The following is a 14,490-nucleotide window of genomic DNA, read 5'->3' on the forward strand; positions in this document are numbered from 1 at the left end:
ACGGACAATCTCTATTGAAGTCAACGGAGGCATCCAACCCACAGCCCATACGCAATTAACATTGTGAATGGGCTGTGGGTACCGGCGTCATCGCTTGGTGATGGTGTGGGAAATACAAACCATGAATTTAAAAAAAAACAAAAAAAAAAACACTGTAATGTGCATGACCGCCAGTGAGCTGCCGCAGTCATTCGCAATACCGATAAATCAGGTGGGCAGGGTGACCGGCCGGGCTCACAGCCGGAATCCGCTACAGGCCTCCAGCATCGACCCATCCGTGTGAGCCCAGCCTTACAGTGACCATATTCTTCAGCTCTTCACAGGTCCTGAGAGAGAGGTAACACACCACAGTCCGACCAGATTTTGCTGCGATTTCCACAAACCTGCATCTCGACTCTTTGGGAGTTTTCTTCTAAGTTCATTGTATTTACTTCTGGCATCTGACAAATGTTTCATACAACAGGATCTCGCAGGTTCTGTTGATGGCAGATTAAAGGAGTATAGGATGTATTTAACAATAAACAATAATACATCCACAATGTTAAATGATCAATCTCCCCAGTCTTTCCTGTCTTATCGATCCATCTGTTTCTGCCCCGCTTCCTTCATGACAGTGACTTGCAGAGAATGCACAATAAGACTCGACAGATGATCTATGCCATCTCGCTCTCATCTTGCTTTTTATCAGGTCTTGCCATATTTTTTTTTGTTGCCTTTTAATTGACCTATTTATGCATAGATGAGTATTGAAGCCATTGCACGCCATGATAGGATTATCAAAGCTACTGAACTGCAACAGCACTGTGGGGATCTAGGGGGGTGGAAGACTTATAGTGGATGAAATATTTATGCTACGCTGCCTCTTGTCAGTCGCGGGGGCCGCTTACAATTCATTGCGGTCCCTTTAGCTCGGGAGGTATTATCTGGACCTGCAAAATGCTCACAGTTCTCCACAATATGATGCCAGTGCAAATGCAATCGGAGCAGAAAGCCCCCTATGCTGGAGATTGCAAAGACTTACAAACCTCCTTGATAATTGGAAGGACTTTTAAAGCAAGACCACCAGCTATAGCAGGTATAGGAGTCGCCTACGTTTAATAGGACATGATATATGTGAAGATGCAGTAAGAGGGGGGTGCAACCAAGATACTGGGCAATCAATATGTACAGCATATCCGTCTGGATATACAGTAGTGCCGCCCCCTAGTACAATACAGCTAAATATCTGGACAGATTTGCCCTTCAGGACATTAAAAAGGCTGGACGACACTTGAAAATGTGCAACAATTTGATAGCAGATGTATTGTATACTACCACATATTCCTGGGGGCCGATCCACCAATAAGCATCTGATATCTCTGAAGGGCTTTATTCTGCAGCACAACTACCACTCCACAAGCAGCGGGAGGATTATGCCAGCCTGATTAAAACCCTAAGGACTTATTCAGATGGGCATTTTTTCCATGTAAGTTCTATTCACATGATATATATATATATATATATATATATATATATATACATACACTACCGTTCAAAAGTTTGGGGTCACATTGAAATGTCCTTATTTTTGAAGGAAAAGCACTGTACTTTTCAATGAAGATAACTTTAAACTAGTCCTAACTTTAAACAAATGCACTCTATACATTGCTAATGTGGTAAATGACTATTCTAGCTGCAAATGCCTGGTTTTTTGTGCAAAATCTACAAAGGTGAATAGAGGCCCATTTCCAGCAACTATCACTCCAGTGTTCTAATGGTACAATGTGTTTGCTCATTGGCTCAGAAGGCTAATTGATGATTAGAAAACCCTTGTGCAATCATGTTCACACATCTGAAAACAGTCTAGCTCGTTACAGAAGCTACAAAACTGACCTTCCTGTGAGCAGATTGAGTTTCTGGAGCATCACATTTGTGGGGTCAATTAAACGCTCAAAATGGCCAGAAAAAGAGAACTTTCATCTGAAACTCGACAGTCTATTCTTGTTCTTAGAAATGAAGGCTATTCCATGTGAGAAATTGCTAAGAAATTGAAGATTTCCTACAACGGTGTGTACTACTCCCTTCAGAGGACAGCACAAACAGGCTCTAACCAGAGTAGAAAAAGAAGTGGGAGGCCGCGTTGCACAACTAAGCAAGAAGATAAGCACATTAGAGTCTCTAGTTTGAGAAACAGACGCCTCACAGGTACCCAACTGGCATCTTCATTAAATAGTACCCGCAAAACACCAGTGTCAACATCTACAGTGAAGAGGCGGCTGCGGGATTTTGGGCTTCAGGGCAGAGTGGCAAAGAAAAAGCCATATCTGAGACTGGCCAATAAAAGAAAAAGATTAAGATGGGCAAAAGAACACAGACATTGGACAGAGGAAGACTGGAAAAAAGTGTTGTGGACGGTTGAATCCAAGTTTGAGGTGTTTGGATCACAAAGAAGAACGTTTGTGAGACGCAGAACAAATGAAAAGATGCTGGAAGAATGCCTGACGCCATCTGTTAAGCATGGTGGAGGTAATGTGATGGTCTGGGGTTGCTTTGGTGCTGGTAAGGTGGGAGATTTGTACAGGGTAAAAGGGATTCTGAATAAGGAAGGCTATCACTCCATTTTGCAACGCCATGCCATACCCAGTGGACAGCGCTTGATTGGAACCAATTTCATCCTACAACAGGACAATGACCCTAAACACACCTCCAAATTGTGCAAGAACTATTTACAGCAGAAGCAGGCAGCTGGTATTCTATCGGTAATGGAGTGGCCAGCGCAGTCACCAGATCTGAACCCCATTGAGCTGTTGTGGGAGCAGCTTGACCGTATGGTACGCCAGAAGTGCCCATCCAACCAATCCAACTTGTGGGAGATGCTTCTAGAAGCGTGGGGTGCAATTTCACAAGCTTACCTCAACAAATTAACAGCTAGAATGTTAAAGGTGTGCAATGCTGTAATTGCTGCAAAAGGAGGATTCTTTGACGAAAGCAAAGTTTGATGTAAAAACAATGTTATTTCAAATACAAATCATTATTTCTAACCTTGTCAATGTCTTGACTCTATTTTCTATTCATTTCACAACGCATGGTGGTGAATAAGTGTGACTTTTCATGGAAAACACAAAATTGTTTGGGTGACCCCAAACTTTTGAACGGTAGTGTATATATATATATATATATATATATATATATATATATATATAATTTTTACCTGGACAGATTGTCTAAGTAACGGGGGGGGGGGGGGGGGACGACGCATAATGTTCCGATTCTCAGCCGAGAATCATTCATGTCAAGGAATGCATTTGTTCGAAGCCAAGTGCAATTTGTTTTAACACATGCAGCTATATATGCTGCATCACATCATATAATTGTTGGGATATAAATGACATAATCTGGACAACCTACAGCTTTTTTGCGGGACTGCCGGACTGACCTAACAGGCTTAAATGTGCAGTGCAGACATTGTTCTCATTTCACACAATATATAATATGTATGCATTGGCCTCACTCGGTGCCAAACACATACATCCTACAAGAGGATCAAAAAGAAAACCTTTCCTCCTCCTAAGATATAGATTATTCACACCTGCATTGGGGATTTTCTGTCTCTATTTCGTTTTTTCGGAGTAGAAAACAGAATGTTTTTTCCCCCTATTGATTTCATTTGGTTAAAAGAAAAAAAATGAATGCTTTCAGTTTACTTCCAGTCTGTTATGTTTCCGCTTGTTGTGTTAAAAATAAGTATTAAAAAAAAATAAAAAATCAAATTTTCTTTGAAAACCCCCTGAAATAAAGGGGAAGAAATGGCACACGGACAAGGAAAGCCGTAACACAGATGTGAACAAGCCCTTAGGCTGTATAAATTTGCAAATCTGCTATTCAGGCTCCTGGAAAAGTTGGGTGATAACATTGTGGAAGCAATAGTAGCAACCATAAGGTTTGTTACTCAAAACAGGCTTTTCTTAACCCGATTTATTATTTTCCTTGGCAGTTAAAAAATTGTCAGAGTAAGAAACCCAAAGATGAATGTGTGCACTTAGAAAGCATCTCCAGACTTGCATCCATCACTAACTTTTTGCAGTGGATCTCGCATGAGAACGCTGTTTAGCCCGCGCGGGCGCCCTCTACTGGCCACCGAGGGAAGTGCCCGTCCCAGATGTGTGCGGAGAAGGCAGAGCCGCCGTGCGGTGCCGCCCTCCCAGTCCTCTGCCATCTCCACAATCATGGCTCCGCACTCCATGGATGATCCTGCTCGCCAAACTTTGCTGGCTGTGTGTGTGGACGGAGAGAGCAGCCGGTAGCCCCGGACAGGTACAGCTGGGCATGGAGGGCTTCCCCTGCACGTCCTGGGGTTTGCACAGCAGATGTTGGCAGGGAAGGGGAGGGGGGAGCTTCCTCTATGTATCAACATTCATTGCTACATGTATCTCTGCAAACTTCCCATGCATTCTGCTCGGCTCTCCCTGGCTTCACTTTACTGCTCAGCTCTGCAGCCCCCAGACCATGTGCATGCAACAAAATGAAGTGGGGGTCTTCTCTGCACTTGTTTGCAACATCCAGCATGCATGGAGTTAACTTTTACTACATCTTTCCCTGGATATCATTGTGCAGCAATAAAGTAATGCTCAGGTGCTTGTAGAGCGCAGCCCCTTAGGGTCTATCCTGGGCACTTGGATGGGTGATGAGGGCTTTGGGTGGGAGTACAGAAGAATGACATATTGTCTGATGAAGGAAGGAGGGGGGTTACAGAGTCCTCCCACCTCTCTCCCAGGCTAAGCTGCACACACAAGGGCTTGTTGGTGCAAAGGCTGCTGCTGCTGTGAATGGCAAGGGCTGCCGCCTGCGATTGGCTTGCAGGCTTGTGACGTAGGCAGCCCAGGCTTGCTATTTGAGCCCAAGCCTTGCCCAGTTCTCTCCACTTCTACACACAGAGCCTGGAGCCAGCACACACACACTGGAGAGGGGGAGGAGGCGCCTTTCTCTATTCTTGTCTCTATTCCCTGTGCTATGCATATGCCAGCATACACAAAAGCAGCACCGCTGGCAGCTGGTGCACCCACACTGGCAACCTAACCATCCTCATAATGAGTACCAGGCAAGCCGACGACAGCAAAGGAATAGAGCGAGTGCAACAAACTTCTGCCTGCTACACCTAGAGGAGCCCTTGGATATATTCTAGACCGCTGGAGCAGCTGGTAACGGGGCATTTTGTTTACTTTCCCCTATGGGTGCCACCGCTTGCAACTGCTGTCCGTGGATTGTATTGGCACACACGTCACAGAGGTTGATTACATAACTGCATGGTGTTTGTTTTTTTTTACTCCGCTTTTTGCATATGGACAAATTAATCCCGGTGACTTTGGAAGTTAATGACAGTGTCTGTGACTGATGCTTACAAAACAGGAGCTCTTGCTAATTTTTTCCCTTGCCCATGCCACTAGACCCAGGCTGCCTGAATGGCAGGATCATGAAGTGTTTGACTTTCTTTCTTCTGCTTCCAGAGACCTTAAAGAAGTCTAAAAAGAGCGCCCGGGCTAACGGCAAGGTGCAAGCATGCTATGAGATAGTGCCCCTGGCTCTCAAGAGGAAGATGGCTGCAGAGCTTTACCCTGCTAGTGCAAACACGAATATCGCCAACAGTAATAACGCTGCTGCGGTCACCGCCAAGAAAAACGCCCTCCAGATCCAGCAGAGTGCACCGCCGCCACCGCAACTACAGAACCTGAACAACAACAACATAGAGAGTACCAACTGGCAGTCCTTCCACCCGACCCTGAGGGAAAGGTAAGCGCACAGTGCCCCCTGCAGCTGGCCTGCAAGCCCTAGTCAGATCATAGCCATGCATGCACTAGGGAACCCTAACTTTTCTGGGCAATCATAAGACACTGCAATCAGAACCTGAAGTCGAAAAGGTACCAACGGCAACTACAGGAGTACCCAATACTGAAAAAGGTAGAACAGCCTGGCACTGCGCCCACAGCGATTACGGAGCCTGATGCTGCAACCATGCGTGCCAATGACAGTGCAGTCACTGGGGTGTGCAAACCGGACGCTGCAATCACCGGGGTATCACAAATCGACATTGCTAGCAGGCAGCTATCACCTTCTGACATTTCTTTCATGCCAACCATCGTAGGATTGGCATCTGGAGACTTGAATCTCATAGGTGGACACTTGTGTCCATAATCCTGGTGCTAGGTTAACAAGGGTGCACAGTCCTAACGCTGCAGTCATAGGAGTATAACATAGTGGCACTTCAAACATACAAACAAGAACAGCCAACTGCAGTCACATAACTTATCCCTGACTCTCCAGAAATAGGGGTACAACAAGCATCACATAACCTGGAGGAATATAGATTACATTGTGCAGTCTATCAGACATATCCTTGCATCTACATATACTTAATATATAGTCTTTGTACAATATCAAAAAACTGAAGAAGCCACAACAGCACTTGAATACAGTGATCAACACCATATCTAATACTACAGTGGAGTGATTACATGAGAAAGCAGCTTACGCCAACCCGGCGCTGCAACGGGCAATCGAGGAGAGCAGCATTAAAGTAATATTCTTGAATTTGACTGCACTAATCTCCAGACAATGTAAGTACCCCAACACGAGCGAAAAGCGCTGCTCCATAATCGCCATATGCAGGTCCTGCACGTATTAAGCTGACAAGCATCCTCCGCCGACGCTGCACTGAGTTAGCAGGCAGCTCATGCACTGAGCCATTGCTAATCTGCAAGGAGCATCAGCAGGAACAGGACACGGTCTGAGCATTGTGATATAGATAGGGGATTCCTCACTGCAGAGCTGTCAGGACCAACCAGAACAGCACTGGGTCAAATCATGCAAGTACAGCTCTTTCTGCGATACCACACGCCAGTCTCCAGAAGAGAAAATTAAAGGAGCTGCATCTTCTAATCAATGTCTTGACAAACGTAAAGACCAACCAATCTTGCGGGGGATTGTTGCACATCCATTCATTCTACGTCCCATTTCTTTTCACCATTCAATAAGATCATGCAATCACATGCATGTGAATATGGTGGGGGAAGGGGGGGGGGGGGGGAACTTCTGGTATATTCTGTGTATAGAATGAAGTCGTGGTTACTGAGAACTGTATATTATTATAGGTCGGAATTGATTCTTTTTATGTACTGCATCAACATTCTTGTGGTCACGCTATGAGCAGGTTCTTGCATTTCCAGGTCTTTGCTGCTATATTCTGGCATGGCATGCAATGATACATAGACCTCAGCAGTCACCGCAGGGCTTGGCTTGGCTCAGAAACCCATTAGCAATTTATTTATTTATTCTTTTAAGACCATGCTTGTAAATAAACCAAAATTGTAGCATCACTTCTCCGGTGTTCCCTGCTCCCTTGTCTCTCTGGAGGAGGGAGGTATTAAGAAAATGCTTTCCAGGCAAAACTATGTTCTTTTAGATTTTATTTCCAGTAATCTCAAGTAAAGCCAGTGAGAATTTCTATGAATCCTTGGGAAAATCCCTCCGATTACAAAGATTAACCCATATAAGACTGGTATGAGGCAGCTGACAATCGTAGGAGACAAACAGGCTGCAGCTAAAGAGCTGGTAGAACAGCTTGATTAAAATTAGCAGACCTTTCTTGTTCGCCCATGAAAAGGATGCGTCACATCTTTCATCCCATCATTTACATTTAAAGGCAAGGCCACTTCAATTGGACACAGGCACATCAGCCTTTGTAGTTGGATTTAGGCTAGCTTTCTTTTTTTTCTGTGGAGTTCTTCAAAGTAAATACGTACGTCTTTCTCCCTGTAGGAATGCACTGATGTTCAACAACGAGCTAATGGCTGATGTGCACTTCATCGTGGGGCCAGTTGGGGCCTCCAAGAAAGTTCCTGCTCACAAGGTATGTTGACTCTTCCCCAAAAATTTGAACACACAAAAAAAAACCAAAACACTAAAAAAAACTGATCGTCCTTTTCGGGTTTGCAACATTAAAATTTTCACTTTTTTTTTCTAGTATATTTTGGCCGTTGGGAGCTCCGTGTTTTACGCCATGTTTTATGGAGATCTAGCAGAGGTCAAATCAGAAATCCATATCCCAGACGTGGAACCTGCTGCTTTTTTAATCCTTTTAAAGTAAGTGGGGTCATTAAAGAATTGGAAAAGAAATACTGCAGCGAACATAAAAGCTTATAAAATATGCATATTCTGACTGGCATTAATGGCTCGCTGATAGAATGGCTGGTAGAATAGTCGTTCTCAAAAAAAACAAACCACAAAAGCTTTGGCTTCTTATTATGCGAGGTATACAGCTAGTTCTGGAAGTCATTTCCGGGAACTAAAGAGAAAAAAAAAAACGCCAATTTTTAGTTCGAGTTGAGAACTTTTTGAGTGTTCCAGTCTTGCAGTGGACTTGTATACAATCCAGATGTATGACTAAGGCCAAGTTCTGCTCTCTCCCCTCAGGTACCTGTACAGTGATGAGATCGACCTGGAAGCAGACACGGTCCTTGCAACGCTTTACGCTGCCAAGAAGTATATCGTACCCGCGCTGGCCAAGGCCTGTGTTAATTTCCTTGAGACTAGCCTAGAGGCCAAAAATGCATGTGTCTTACTTTCTCAAAGCCGTCTCTTTGAGGAGCCCGATCTGACCTTGCGTTGTTGGGAAGTGATCGATGCGCAGGCTGAACTGGCGCTGAAGTCAGAAGGTTTCTGCGAGATTGATCTGCCGACCCTAGAGATTATTGTGACCCGGGAAACGTTAAACACTAAAGAAGATATTGTTTTTGAAGCGGTTTTGAATTGGGCGGAGTCTGAGTGCAAGCGCCAAGGTCTGCCGGTGACGCCTACCAACAAAAGGAATGTACTGGGGAAAGCATTGTACTTGGTACGGATCCCAACCATGACTTTAGAGGAATTTGCCAATGGGGCGGCCCAGTCAGACATTTTAACCTTGGAGGAGACCCGCAGTATATTCTTGTGGTACACGGCTGCTAACAAACCCCAACTAGAGTTCCCTCTCGTTAAAAGGAAGGGTCTCGCGCCTCAGAGATGCCACCGATTCCAGTCTTCGGCCTACCGCAGTAACCAGTGGAGATACAGGGGGCGCTGTGACAGCATCCAGTTTGCGGTAGACAAAAGGATATTTATAGCAGGACTTGGGCTTTATGGATCGAGCTGTGGCAAAGCCGAATATAGTGTCAAAATTGAACTCAAAAGGCAAGGGGTGGTCCTTGCTCAAAATCTGACTAAATTTGTCTCCGATGGCTCTAGTAACACTTTTTCGGTCTGGTTCGAGCATCCTGTGCAGGTGGAACAGGACACGTTTTACACTGTCAGTGCCATCCTGGATGGCAACGAACTCAGTTACTTTGGGCAAGAGGGCATGACGGAAGTACAGTGTGGGAAAGTGACTTTTCAGTTTCAGTGCTCATCGGACAGTACCAATGGGACTGGGGTACAAGGGGGGCAAATTCCAGAGCTGATCTTTTATGCATGAAGCGTCTCACCTCCCGACTACTGCTAAAGCACACTGATGCCCCTGACAAGGGGTGACGGGGAATCTGTTCTCCAACTGTATGGAATGTAACAAGCGGGCTGTCAGAACTCCAACTGAAGGAATGCTTTTAGAGTTTAATCTTATTTTATTTATTTATAAGCTATTTGAAAACTGCGACATTGCAGGGAAATGGTAAAGAAATCCGCACATAATGTGCATTTATTTTGTATATAGATAACTTGGTAAAATTTAGCTTGTTCAACAGAGGAGAAGCAAATAAGTATGTTACATAAAAGATTTTTACTTATATCCGATTCCGGCCTGGTCTATGTCATTTATGCCATTTTATACCTCATATATATATATTTCATTGGTGTTACACGAGTACACAAGGGATGTACAATGAAACCAAGCAATGTGCAGAAGTTACAACATTGTTTATGCGCCAGCATCATCCATACAGCATCATTACTGTAGTGATGTCAGCACTGAGACATGGTTTTGGATTGACACTATGCACAGATTAGTCCACATACCCATAATGGACAGAAGACAATGCATGTGTATAATGGATGTTAAAGCTAATCTCTGGTCTTGGGACAAAATTCTGTAACCGGACTGTAGTGGTAGGCAGGTATATTTCATGTTTTTTTTTTCCTCAGCAGTCTCTCAGATCGTTTGATTCCAGGTCCTGGTTTTGGTCATCCAAAATAGCCAATGCAGTTTTCAGACTACCTAATTCTGTACGGTACATTGGTAAAGTTAGAATACCAATGCACTATGTGTCTCTCTGATTGGTCAGAATTGCTCACGTGATCTGCACTGGCCAATCAGAGAGCATTATGTAAAGTGCATTGGTTGTTAGAAAATTGTCACTGCAGCTAAAAATGGGGCACGAAAATAGGGGAGGGAGGAGATGACAGAAGAACAACTGCAAGTAATCTACACCCTTGCCCTTCCTGTCCTGGGACAGAAATTTATTCCAAAACATGAAGGCCGCTTTCAGTTTTGTCACCCCATTCTCTATCTCATTACGTAAGGGAGTCCCTAACTCGGAAACTAGCTTAGGACTAGAGTGCATTGTGACTGTGCAATTTCATTTAATTCTGACCACAATGTGTGTGAATCCGAACGATCCAAATCAACAAATACCTGGTGCTGGCGCCGTAACCGCTTTGTGGTGCTTCATATCCAGGCTACAGGCAACTAAAATGGCGATGTAGCTTAAAGCTGCATCCAGTTTAGCTTGCAGTATTGGAGGAATGCTGGGACATATGAATTACGGTATGAAGGCTGATCTGCTAGGAAGATATCTAAATTAATACTTTTAACCTAAATCAGGACATAAAACACTTGCTGATACTCATCGGTACACGATAGAAAGTTCTCCAAGAGTTAAACTAGATTTGGCCAAGCTACAATGAAGGAAATTCTGGTGGAGTACTCTGCTGGTCACCAACAGCATGATCTAAAATATGTAGTGGATGAGCGGGTACATTACAGGGCTCTCTAGGCCATTGTGGTTAGTACTACCCAGTAGGCTTTACCGAATGCTAGTATTAACTGCAGCAAACAATCGCTTATCTTGGAATCGTCAAGTCTACTTGGCCCAAAAATAGCAGCTTTTCCTTGAAAGCCGCAAGTGGAAGTACTAATACTGAAATAAGACACTAGGAATGTTCTCTACCACATCACTTCTCACAGCACAGCGTTGATATTTGTGCAAGTCTATCTATGGGGGATTGTTTGCCACCTCCCTTATGAGCTGCATGGAGAACTGCTGCAAGGATCTCCTCCACCTCTGGAGTAATAGACTTCAACTCCAATCCTCAACTTTCTCCAACAGGTCAGGATTTGAGAGGAAACCCCTAAGACGACTCTCATAACCTGTGCAATGCAAAGAAATGACCAAAAGCCTGACCTTAGGAGATACATTTAAAATGATTTTACTCCCATTTGTATTTGTTTTAGACCTTAATTATTTTATGCATGACGTTATTGTCATTAATTCACATATTCCAATTGTATGGGTACTGCTTTTAGCCCATAGAAGTCAATGGGTTGAAATTAAAAATGCATGTTCCGTATTTCCATAAGTCAGGGGTGTACCATTCTTGATCATCTATATTGCAGCAACATTACAAGAGCAGCTAAAGAGTTAATCCAAAAGTAAGGGCTAATACCCACGGACGGATTTCTGCCACGTTTCACGCGGCGGAAATCCGCAGCGATATGCCGCAGCTATTAGGTTCTGTTGAATCTAATACCACAATGTTCACGCTGCAGAATTCCGCAGCGTGAAAGAAACCGCGGCACGCTCCAATTACTGCGGGAAAACCGTACGGCCGCTTTCATTGTAGTCAATGGACGCCGGCCATCATGCTATGCTTCTGCTGTCAGTACAGTGGAAGTATAGCCTCCCCACCCACCGCTGGCCATGTCATCCTGCACTGTCTGCACGTCACACGCTGTACTGCGCATGCGTGCCGGCTTGGCAGGCAAGATGCGCACAGCAGATCCAGAGAGGCAAGTATGGGGTCTTTGGGAGGTGCCGTGATGGACTCCACTGCGATATTCCGGCATGAGGCTTAACAGTTCATCCAAGAAAAGAAATACTAATAAAAAAATAGACAACTCACAGCAAGACTAAGAACAAAACGGGTAAAATATAAAACAAAAGTGGGGGAGGGAAGCACACCCATAGTCCACCCACATTTTTATACTCGGTTTCACACAGCCAAGATTCTTACGCGAAATGTGTGTTGCGAGACCCACAAACGTCACAAGAATATGAACCCCATTCTTTTGGACAGGGTCGTACGTGAGCGTTTTTTTTTTTTTTTTTTTTTAATCGCACCGCGGCATGCCCTATCTTTTGGTGTGCCCTTGCATCGCCCATTGTCTTCAATATGGCTGGAAGCAGCATCACACCGCGATCTTGTAAACAATAGGAGACACTCCGTGGTGGAAGATCGCTACTTCCCCAAAGTGATGCAAGACGTTTTTGATACGAAGACGTCTTGCATCTGCGGGGAAATCACTCGTTGGCAAGCACAAGATTGGGCTGCGTTTCACAGCCTGATATCGCACTCGCCCGTGTAAAATTAGCCTAAGGCCTCATGTCCACGGGGAAAATCAGATCCGCTGCAGATTCTCAATGGAGAATCTGCAGCTGGTCCCTCCTGCCCCGCGGACATGAGCGCCGAAAATAGCAATTTAAAAGCATTTACCTATCCGTAGCGGGCGGGGACGCTCTGCTCTTCCTCACGGCCGGATCTTCATTTTCGGCCGGCGGATGAATTCCTGACGCCGGCGGCATGTCGCCGGCACGTCGCCGACGTGCCGCGCGCATGCGCCGGGCACATCCGCCGAGCCGAAGTAAGGGAGATGCGGCCGTGAGGAAGAGAAGAGCTTCCCGGTCCGCTGCGGGTGAGTAAATGCTTTAAATTCCTATTTTAGGTCTCCCGCGGATCCGGACGGCTTCCATAGGCTTCAATAGAAGCCCGCGGGAGCCGTCCCCGCGGGAGACCCGCATGAAAATGGAGCATGGTCCAGATTTTTTCATGCTCCATTTTTTTTTAAATCATTTTTATTGACGATCCGCGGGTATTTATGTACCCGCGGGTGGTCAATGCATCCCTATGGGGTGCGGATCCGCGTGCAGGTAATCCGCTGCGGATCCTAAATCATATTTTCCCCGTGGACATGAGCCCCAATACTTCATTTCTCCAGCAATATCTAACCGACCAGGTCGCCCAGTGATCAGCTTATTGCAGGGCCTTTCATATGGATATGGACACTCCCTTAAATACCTAAGCCTAGGTATACTGTATCTTTTAATATACATGAAAAGGCTGCAATATTGGATATTTTTCCTTATTAGAACATGACTGTGCATTGTATGTGGAAAACGGCACATATTTAGTCCCATCATGAGATAGTGGCCCTTTAAATAAGGTGGCTACAGCGCTTGAGACTGTACCAACTAGAAGAACTACAAGCTCCTCTACTTTTTCCCCCCTTATAAGGGCTGCACCCCCAAAAGCTCTGGGAGCCATTTTAACCCTTTACAGGCACGACAGACGTTCTCATGTAAAACATCACTGTCTCAAAAGCCGATCCTGCATCCCACAATATAATATAAATGACAGAAGACTATCCTGGTAAACGACCGTGATCCTTCGAGCGCAGTAGCCGTTATTTCATGGCTCCTGCCATGTTTCGATGACAGATTCCTCTTAAACCCCATTACTTCCAGAAACTGCATGATATATGAGGCTGGAGGAGATATTTGGCAGCACAACTGTTGAATTGCGTTATTTATTTTTTTCTTATCTGGCATCATTCTGATCCCAGCACTTAAGATGAGAGACCTGATAGGCCGTGATTTTCTAGAATGCTGCAAATGATTTTCTGATGTGAGCAAATAGGGGCATGTGTGATAAAACAGGAGGTAATGGAGTGTGACATAATTAGGCTAAATAAACACTGCCTTTGGATTTTTCATTTTAAGTGCCCTGTGATGTTCTGCTTGAGCACCACTTGTATTGAACATGTATCACGCAGCTGCTATTACACACTGCGAGGAAGGGATAAACATTTATAGAAAATATACCTTGAGTGGATTCAAATAACCCCATCCAATCTAGACAGACAGAGGATGGAGAGTGTGACAGACAGATGGAGATATGGCAGGAGATTGGGATTTGGCCATAATGACCATAATGAACCTGACAGAAGCCAGAAAAGTTATTTTTGCATTTCTCAGCACTGCAGCTTCAGACTTGGGGCAGGTAAACTGTAGCATCTATTTCAAAGTAGTCAATGGATATGAAAAATAAACTTATTAAAAACCAAATGCCATAAATGAATGGCAGATGGACCGGGGCTTTATATTGAGCCGGATTAGGGACCCCAGTGCAGTTTAGAGAATGTCATTGCATCCATCGGACTCATGATTGCTGAGTGCCCCCTTATATGACCAAGCTTAGCACCGGCGGCTATTTTGACTG

General features: G+C 44.7%; 2 protein-coding genes across 6 annotated transcripts in view; one reads left to right on the forward strand and one right to left on the reverse strand.

The window, feature by feature from the left end:
- BRF1 (BRF1 RNA polymerase III transcription initiation factor subunit) overlaps positions 1 to 14,490 on the reverse strand; it is a 286,967-nt gene that overhangs the window by 155,072 nt on the left and 117,405 nt on the right. The window lies entirely within an intron of this gene.
- Positions 4,174 to 9,792, forward strand: BTBD6 (BTB domain containing 6). Of its 4 annotated transcripts, none has more exons than XM_066608174.1 (5): positions 4,174 to 4,293; positions 5,484 to 5,766; positions 7,792 to 7,882; positions 7,997 to 8,115; positions 8,446 to 9,792. In XM_066608174.1, the coding sequence occupies exons 2-5, from the start codon at positions 5,573 to 5,575 to the stop codon at positions 9,476 to 9,478; spliced, it is 1,437 nt and encodes a 478-aa protein (XP_066464271.1). In that variant the 5' UTR covers positions 4,174 to 4,293; positions 5,484 to 5,572; the 3' UTR covers positions 9,479 to 9,792. The 4 variants fall into 4 exon arrangements, with proteins under 4 accessions (XP_066464271.1, XP_066464272.1, XP_066464270.1 ...); XM_066608173.1 differs by lacking the exon at positions 4,174 to 4,293 and adding an exon at positions 4,877 to 5,177; XM_066608175.1 differs by lacking the exon at positions 5,484 to 5,766 and having other exon boundaries at positions 4,181 to 4,293.

The sequence above is a fragment of the Eleutherodactylus coqui genome, chromosome 6 (assembly GCF_035609145.1).
Source record: "Eleutherodactylus coqui strain aEleCoq1 chromosome 6, aEleCoq1.hap1, whole genome shotgun sequence".
Taxonomy (NCBI): domain Eukaryota; kingdom Metazoa; phylum Chordata; class Amphibia; order Anura; family Eleutherodactylidae; genus Eleutherodactylus; species Eleutherodactylus coqui.

Coding starts and splice junctions, on each gene's coding strand:
- BTBD6 (XM_066608172.1), top strand. CDS start 5,414: ATGCCACTAGACCCAGGCTGCCTGAATGGCAGGATCATGAAGTGTTTG. Junction 5,767..7,791: donor CACCCGACCCTGAGGGAAAG/GTAAGCGCACAG, acceptor TTCTCCCTGTAG/GAATGCACTGATGTTCAACA. Junction 8,116..8,445: donor GCTTTTTTAATCCTTTTAAA/GTAAGTGGGGTC, acceptor CTCTCCCCTCAG/GTACCTGTACAGTGATGAGA.